This window comes from Sinohyriopsis cumingii, chromosome 10 (assembly GCF_028554795.1).
Source record: "Sinohyriopsis cumingii isolate HCF-2022 chromosome 10, ASM2855479v2, whole genome shotgun sequence".
In the NCBI taxonomy this organism is placed as follows: Eukaryota; Metazoa; Mollusca; class Bivalvia; order Unionida; family Unionidae; genus Sinohyriopsis; species Sinohyriopsis cumingii.
Genome location: NC_142970.1, coordinates 47,393,958 through 47,403,168, shown reverse-complemented (window position 1 = coordinate 47,403,168; position 9,211 = coordinate 47,393,958). Strand labels below are relative to the sequence as shown.

At 35.6% G+C, this 9,211-nt stretch overlaps 1 protein-coding gene across 1 annotated transcript; it reads right to left on the bottom strand.

Moving 5' to 3' along the window:
- Window positions 1-891: 891 nt before the first annotated feature.
- LOC149789998 (uncharacterized) lies at window positions 892-7,722 on the bottom strand. Its single transcript, XM_089972083.1, has 2 exons — window positions 7,373-7,722; window positions 892-3,872 (listed from the first exon to the last, which is right to left on the bottom strand). Exons 1-2 carry the CDS (start codon window positions 7,414-7,416, stop codon window positions 2,705-2,707), a joined length of 1,212 nt encoding a protein of 403 aa, XP_089828209.1. The 5' UTR covers window positions 7,417-7,722; the 3' UTR covers window positions 892-2,704.
- Between the last annotated feature and the right edge of the window lie 1,489 nt (window positions 7,723-9,211).

Below are 9,211 nucleotides of genomic sequence, written 5' to 3'. Positions count from 1 at the left end.
ATACTTTTTGGTTGATACATACTAGAAGCAAACGTGACATAATCAAAAGACTGACATATAACTATGTCTGCTAAAGGAACAATCGTCTCATCAACATCATTCTCAAGAGATACTTTTGCCAAAGCTCTAGTAACTGCACAAGCTGGATATAAATAAGTGATTTGTTTTCTTTAGGATCTACTTTCTGATCCAAAGAAGACGTGTCTGTTACAAATGGATTAACAACAGCTTTAACTTCGGCGGGGAATAGCCTAGTAATAAATCAAGACCTTCGATGCTAAAAGACGACACTGTTCGGCCTCTCGTAAGTGCTCAGACAAAGTCTGACCACAATTTTACGCAGTTTTGAAAGGAACATTAACAGAAAGACACTCTACTCCCTGAATAAAAACTTTCTCACTAGAAGAAACTTAAAAACAAATTCCAAAATAAATTACATTTAAATTTGAAAAACATTGAAAACATTTCTGAAGTATTTTAAAGAAATTCGTATCCCGGATAGAACCACAATTTTGTATTACGATTCAATGTTCTTAAACTATGTTACATAAAAATCTTAGAAGCAAAACATGTTTAGTAAAAGTCAGCAAATATTTTAAAGAGAAGATAGTATTGTGAATTAAATCCAACATAGTCATAAAAGGTCTAACACAAGTCTAAAAGCATAGAATATAAGGTATACATGCAAGTGGTATTCTGTATGAAATCCAATATTGAATGTGACAATGTGCCAGCAGTCTCGAATGTGCTAATATTCCAACGATCCTGAATCATCACAATGATATAATCCAAAATATCTTTGAATTATTTCACAATAATTCCAAAACAGGGGGGGTAGTCTTAAATCATTGAGAACTTTAGAATTTCCAGGAAATACTTAAAATAAGTGCATTCACTCAAGTATTTATTGAAACACATCTTAAATAGACTTCCCTAACACTCGTGTTAAGATACGGTATTAGTAATTCTGATCTAACCAACCTTAATATTAAAATCATATACACATTTTGATGTTCATCTTCCTGGAAATTTCAATCAAACTGTAAACAAAATTCGTGTAAAGAACAATACAAGGTCAGAATGAAAGGCTGAATCTGGAATTCAAACCTAGTAAATATGTTTACCTGCATGGCATTAGGCATGTATGCACAAACTCCTACCCTAAATTGTGAATAACGATCAATGACACAATACAATTTAAATATATATCATATGTAATTATCACCAAGAGCCAACACAAAATCGCCTAATGATGTAAAAGAAAGATTTATACAATAAATGTTCCTTACATATTAGTCAAGTATATACATAATACTATAATAATAAAAACTACATAAATGTTTGATTCAGTTTTAATTGTTTTACTTCCTACTCCTCCTTTAATATTTCCACTATTTCCACTTGTTCAAGTCCAGTGATACAATCATTTGTTTCTTAATCCAGAGCATGGTTGGTTTTTGTTGCTGTTGTTGTTGTTGTTGCCATTTTTCAGCACCTTTACATGGCGGCCAGTAATAATGGTGGAGGAAGAACCCGGGAAAACACCGGAAAGAACCACCGCCCCACGAGAAGCTACTGGCAAGCTTTCTCACATACCCACACTGGCTGAATCCGACAATCGAACCGGCGCAGACAGTGGTGAGATGGCAGTGATCCGTAACGGAGAGCGCTTTAGACCACTCGGCCACTTGGGGCCCCTGCATGGTCGACATAAACATTAGAATAGAACAGTAAAAACAAAGGGCGAAATGTAAATGGCATATTACTTTAATGTAACTAATACATTCTTATTCAATCAAAACTAATTATTAACTAAAACATGTCGCACAATGAATAGCCCTAGAATCATTAATATCTCAAAAGGTTTAGAAAAGATATGCAGCTGATAAACTTGAAACAAACAGCGACCATGCCCTATAATTGACTCCTATGTATGGCTAACTGAGTGCCCTGGTTTTATATACATATTTTTGAGATCTTCAGCTATGTAAAAACAGAAAGGCAGTATAACCAACACTGATATTAAATTTAATAGACAATTTATTTCTCTAATTTTAAAATGAGCATTAAAAATAACTTCCAGCATTGTGAATTATACCCAAAATAATCATAAATGTTTTATAACAACTTCAAAACGATTCAATGTTCACAATGAACTACAATAGTCTTTAATGTTTTGATGTATGACAATGATATATTCCAGAATGTCTTTGAACGAGTTCTGAATAAACCCAAAGTAGTATTTAATCCAAAACAAGACATGGAGCACTTTGTAATTCAGTAATTATTTGAACAAATAATTCCTCTAAACTTATATAATTTATAATTGTTTCAAAGCTGATGTTAAAACAGGAATAATTGTTTTCCGAATCCTAAATATATTAATTTTGCTTCACCTTAGACACAATTGACTTATCTAGGGAAACTCTTAGGTCCTAAATTTAAATCCAAGTAAATCTCGTGTTTACTTCACTAAATCATTCCAAAATTACCTCAATCACGGACAAAAATTTAATCGCACACACGTCCTTGACCATCCTTGCTCTCCAAAATGTTTACAATTATGTACAAGTAACTGTGCAAAGAAATCATGTACCTTTTGTGACTAAGTCCATTTGGATTTTATAATTTTGTTTGTTGCACAGGTAGGATCATATGCAGATAGGTAGATGTAACCATCACGATCATGATACAAATTGCTAAATTAACTGCTAAGAAGTTTGAGTTCTACAGAAATCGCCTTTCCATTCCAGGACCTTTTCGTTACCTCAAATTTTGCACCAGCTGGATACACTCTCTCATTTTCCTCAAACTTGGCGTAATGTTCAATATTTCTTGGTTGATGCGATGAATCCACTGTATTGTCAATGATAAAGGTTACCTTATTATCGCCTGCTGCACCCTTGTACGTAGGGAATGCTGTGGCTTTTCCTGGGTCCACAGAGGATGAGACGAAGGCTAACCATGTAAATTGGACCCCTACCTGATATTTGTGCATATCTTTTTCAGTCAGCAACATTCTTCGGTAGGTCTTGGTATTGTCACTCATTAGGTCATTCCAGAAAAGGAGAAGCATCTGGTACATGACCACATATGGACCCATCGCTAGATCTATGGCTGATGGCTTGTAGTCACACTCCCGTTGTCTTCTTAAGGCAGTGTTCATATATGTATAAAGGTATGTTGCTTCCTCAGTGTAAGCCTTGATGATTTGTCGGTAAAATCCCTCTCTGACCGAACATTCCTTTACTGCTTCAGCCGATATCGCACAGACAACGTAGAGGGAGTCGCTTATTTTGTCGCGTACTTCTATCCATCTATCATGCGAGGTGTTCAAATCGTTGAAAATATCTCGAAGTACCGATAAAATAGACTTCCGACGGTCAATCGTTTTGGGATGAAATGTGTTCTTGTACGCAGCAAGAGTGATAGGTATCAGACCAAGTCCCTTCCGTTCAATGTCTGTATGCCAAGGTTGGAAGGTATCAATCTCTTCGTCTACTTCTTTAACATTATTCTTGTGCTCTGAGAGTACTTTATTCACGTCAGTATAGCCATATTCGCCTGCTATTTCTTCTGCCGTCATACCACTTGTGAGACCGACTTCCGATGTACACTCTTTTGCCTTCAAGTAAGGATCACATGCATGAAACATGAGTAGCTTCCGTACAATACTCGGATCTTTCCAGTAGACAGCCTGGTGCAAAACTGCCCATCGACGATTCTCTGGGATACAATTTAACAGGTATGCCTTCTTAGGATTATCTGGAGTGCCGATTATGCGCCAGACCTCTTCCCACTTGCCGTGTTTTGCTGATAGTAAGAGGGTACTAATTTCCTCCTTCTCTACCTCGATTCTGTTTCTGAATAATCTGCAAAATGACACAAAGTTGCAGTAGATATTTAAAGACAAATATCTTGAAAATATATTAGCGGACACAAATAAGGCTGGGCACACTATACCATCACATAATATATTGTTGTTGGATAGTATATTTTTATATTTGAGAATTCTGAATCATGAGAGCCTGAATTCATTTGCATTTCTTTGTCAACTTTAGACTCTACGGAGTCAAGATTGTAAATTAATAATAATAATAATAATACTATAAATTATGATAATAATAATAAACCAATTTAATTTGACCTCGTTCAATGCTGTCTTGAAAATTAACTCGAATCATCTATATTTGACTCGCACTAACACATATTTTGGCTTCTAAACTCTAAGAGTGCCCTCGGGAAAACATAAATAAATGTAAAGCACTATAAGTAATCCTCGTGAGACATTGAGCAAGACGATATAAACGGAAAATATAAGCGCGACCATTTGTGTGTGTGTTTGTATGTGTTATTGTTTATGCTAGTATTTCTACTCTTTCTTCGGTACACTTACTAAAATGGGTACATTCATCACATGTCAAACAGCTTTCAATTTAAAAAGGAAATATTAACAGCACTGTTTATATATAGTAATATATAATCTATATGTCCCAGCTCAGTCAATACCTTCTTACCAAATAACAATAATAATGTAACTAACTCAACGATAATTAGTCAGTACTACATACTTTTCCTGTTTCTTTCTGTTATTTGTTTGGAACAACCAAGCATCCAACAAAAAAGAACACACAAGCAAGCAATACAATTAGCATTTTGTGGTATGCGTTCTAGGCCATGCAAGAACAATAAACTATAAAACATAAACATTAATGCAAGTGATAATCATTGTTACACAAATTATTCAGGATAACGCTCACGTCATGCAAGAAGAGAGCAAGTGGAACATCCACCGTAATTGTTTATTCAGATATATATATATATATATATATATATATATATATATATATATATATATATATATATATATATATATATATATATATATATTGCGATTTATCTTGTCAATGATTGACGGTAGAATTTCCTCCTTCTTATGAACAATATATAGTTTACTTTTTAAAGGCGCAGTACTGCATAATAGGAAGAAATTTTTAAAAAATGGAAGAAACTTAACAGGTGGGTTGCACTTGTGAACATACAACTTTCTGCCCTATAAAGTACATGCCAGACATTTGGACCGGCATAGATAATCTAAGTCAACCTAACAATCTTTATTAAAGGAGACGTCGGTTTTGTAAAAATAAGAACACCCCACAAGGGTCTTCCTTGACTAGTTATTTTGGCAGCCAAGTACTGCCTATCTTGCTCTGAAAAATGACGTTAAACCCCACAAAAAACTAACCTGCTTTTGTTATTTGCATTGATCTGCATCCGAGTCCGTATGTAATTTACTTTCTTACTCAGTTAATTTGTATACTGTATGTTAAAGATAATGTCATCTTGATGTGTATTGCACTATCTGCCAATCAGTTCAATCAATTGATCAATTTGTCCTCAAAGTTCGTTTTTGGCTACTGGAATGAATAAAGACTCTCTTTCTCAAATGAATTTATTTAGTTTATAGGAGGTTGTAACTGAATAGGTATTGCATTCAGTCATTAATTAATATAATTTAATTACACACGATTTAATACAAAAAACGGACTAGTTTTGTATGTAAATCCACTTGCTAACGTAAGTAGATACTATTTTAAACTTCATACCTAGTCAAGGCTACCTGTACAGAAGAATGTGTATATACTGCATTGATCTTCGTTAATTACTTTCACTTCTATGTTTACCTGTGTGGTTTGCATACTTAGTGGGTGAGGTCATTGAGCCGTGCCGTATTTATTTCAATATCCGTCTTAAAAATCTTTTATTTTGTAATTCTGCTAAATTTGAAAATATAAAATACTGTCGGTAGACATTGCTTCATTGTTGTAGCTTGTTGGTTAATTGGGGCCCTGTGTGGCCGAGTTGTTTATGGCGCTTGCCTTTACAGATTAGTCGTATCTCACCTCTGTTGGCTTGAGTTCGAGTCTCGGGTTCGGCTAACGTGGGTATGTGAGAAAGTTTGCAAGTCGCTTCTCGTGGATTGGTGGTTCTTCCAGAGATTCTACCTCAGTGCTGTCAAACCTTTTTGACACCATGGGCCACTGAAAAATGTTTTTCTTGAAGCCGAGGGCCGTAGAAAAATTTAAAAATCAACGGCTATATAGCTGTTCGAACTCTGGCGGGCCATTTAAAATCAACGGGTTGGACAGCACTGTTCTACCGGGTTCTTACCATACTTAACACTTGCCGCTATGTAAAACCTATCGTGTGTTGACAAACTGTCGTTTACATATCACGCCGGACTTTTTGGAAAGGCACGCCGTATGAGTTGACTTTTTTGTATTGGTTGTATAAAAAGAAATAATTAAGTTAGAGAGAAGAATGGGACTTGGTACGGATCACTCTATAACTGAATGGTCCTGGAACAGTAGATCTGATAGGTTTCCGATGCCGGCATGTCTAAACTGTACTAACGTTTAAATTGAAGAGAACGTGTGCAGACAGGGCTCGCTTCACCAAAATAATCATTTCTAATTGTTACAAAATGATTTGTATCTTCGGATCTCAACCATCTTCCTAAATAGTTGCATAACTACTACTACTACTACTACTAATAATAATAATAATAATAATTATTAATATTATTATTATTATTATTATTATTATTATTATTAATATCCACATAACTTCTAAACAAGCATCGGGTATCATGATAACATACACTTTGTACGGTTTGCCTTTTCCTTAACAAATCTCTACCTATACCACACTAAGCAATTTCACGAAACGTATTAGTAAAGTGGCCACTGCATTAACTACGAGCGAGAAGGGTGTTGCCTTAGCTCCCGCATGTACAGACTATGAGGTATGTTTGTGGAAGAGGAAGGGAGCGGCGGGTTTCTGGGGTTGCCAGATCACCCCACCCCCCGGCTAAACAAATACCGTACACACAAAAGTACAGTCACTTGTCACTTGAAATTCGACCATTGTTTTATTCTTGTGCACTTTCATTGGGTATTATGCACATTCTAAGTAAATAGGCACAGGCTTTTGCTTTGGTGCCCTTTCGCGGAAAGATTGGTCTCTTTTGAAATTTTATAACACTCCCCTCTCTCCCCAACACCTGACTTGATCCGACCCTGGGAGGTTCAAGTTCATTTTTTTAAAAATTTAATCGGCAAAGGAGTATACTTGACGGATTTTTTTACATTATTATATCTTGGTCACTGTCAGGACTGGGAGTGGGTAGTCCCCTTGAGTATGAGGGTTCTATTAATATAATATATATTGTAATGCGTGGGCATTTGGGATATCTTACCCTGTATCTAGGTATCATTAGCATTAAAATTAGTACATGGAATTCAGCCTGTACACAGACTATATGTATGCAGTGTATCAAATAATTGTTCATATTTAACAATAACTAACTTACCGAGAACCCAACTGTAAGGACTGCATTCCTTCTAAGCCCGCCATTTCCAACAAAATGAGTTTTCTCGAGACAGAATGTAATAGATTTACACGTTTACAGCTGCCCGGTAATTCTGTTTAATGACATGGGATTTCCAGGAATATGTCATAATTAGAGGTCACGGGATTCCCCGAATAAAGTTATTCCGAATGCAATAATTATGCTACTCAGTTCGTGATTCTGTGCCTCGCAACCATTAGGAGCAGCTTCTGATATTTCTGTTTGCAGACATATCACTGCGTAAAAAGATATCCTAATATATTCAGACCATCTCAACCATTTCTAAGACTGGACTGACTATAGGACTGAGTGAGAAGTCATTAATACATAACTAGTTCGATGCATTCGTAACTTCTCGGTCAATCCTTATTTCGGAAGTAGCCGAGGTGGTTGGCGTGCCAGCTATCGACAACCATTCGAGGTGTGATCCGTAAGATTGAAATCGAAGTTTCGAACGCCTCATAACATTCCAATTATACAACTGGATCTACTGTGTCGTTAGTTAAAATATAAATTAACTGTGTCTTAACCGACGTCCGAAAAGTATCCGATTATGTCCTTTAATCATCTCATCGGTTGCTTTCACTTTCATTATGACAGTGCCTCAAACGTTAACGGCTACCGGCTGTTTCAAAGAAAAACATCAGTACTCATTTTACATTAAAATATATAAAGCACTTTAAACTTTTACACAGGATTAACCTACTAGTCTGACTTATCATATTCAAATTTTCAGTTATGCCACATATGTATATTCATAGCAACCAAACTTAGGAGAGTGACATGAACAAATCAAGTGAAATGTGTACTCGAATTGGTTTTGAAAAATGAAAGATGTGAAAGTCCTAAATCGGTATCAATGTAGTATGCATAATGCAGCCGAAGTGGATCATGGAAAGAAGTAAAATGCCCCAGTAGTGTGAAACTAATATGCTCCCTCACCCAAACTAATGCAGGAAAATTATCGAATGACATAATTAGTTACAATTAAGGAGAGATATTTGCAAACATAAGTGGTATAGAAAGGCATCGAAAGGGATAACATATGGAACGAATAAATTATATTTTCAGTTGATTCATTTTGTAAATATAAGCATTTTCTTAGCAGATTTACGATATTTAGTTGTTATTTATACATTTTTAATAAAATATCAAATAAATAAACTTGGTGTAAAAAATCGAATCCATGAAATATTCCAACTGCCCATGCTCTCCACCATTAACTTATTACTCCATATACCTTTGTTGACGATGAGCGTAGTAGTTTGCATATTGGTGTTTTCTTATATGCTGATATCCTGGTAAAATATAGTGTAGGGAATTGAAACTTGTCAACGTACGCATATACGACTTCTTTTTGCTCAATATAAACAATAATGAAATTATATATTCTATCGAGTTCCACCATACACAGCTTTAAGGCGATCCTGAAAGTACAGTACTGGTGCAACAGCAGAGGTAAAATGGAGGTCTGTTTGATCTTTAACCCAGCCAACCCAACAGGAGGTTGACCCCCCCCCCCCCCACTCCCCAATCAAAGGAGACTGAGCCGCAATGCTATGAGGGAACCATTACAATGCTGTCTTTCTTCAACCATCAACACTCCAATTGCTGGTGATGTTCAGATTTCCAAATAAGAAAATTGGATTTTCTTTTAATTATTCTCTCTAATTTCATCATCTGTAGGTCACCTGTCTTGACTATTACCACTCTTGATCGCACGCTCAGCAGTACTAAATTGGGTCAAGAAAATAAACGAGGAAGTCAAATACTTACTGTCGATAATTACTTTATATAAAT

Bases quoted from the DNA above. Each gene is read 5' to 3' on its own strand.
- LOC149789998 (XM_089972083.1), bottom strand. From the start codon at position 7,416: ATGGCGGGCTTAGAAGGAATGCAGTCCTTACAGTTGGGTTCTCG. The intron at 3,873-7,372 runs GTAAGTTAGTTA...GTCATTTTGCAG, and splicing joins TCCTTACAGTTGGGTTCTCG to ATTATTCAGAAACAGAATCG.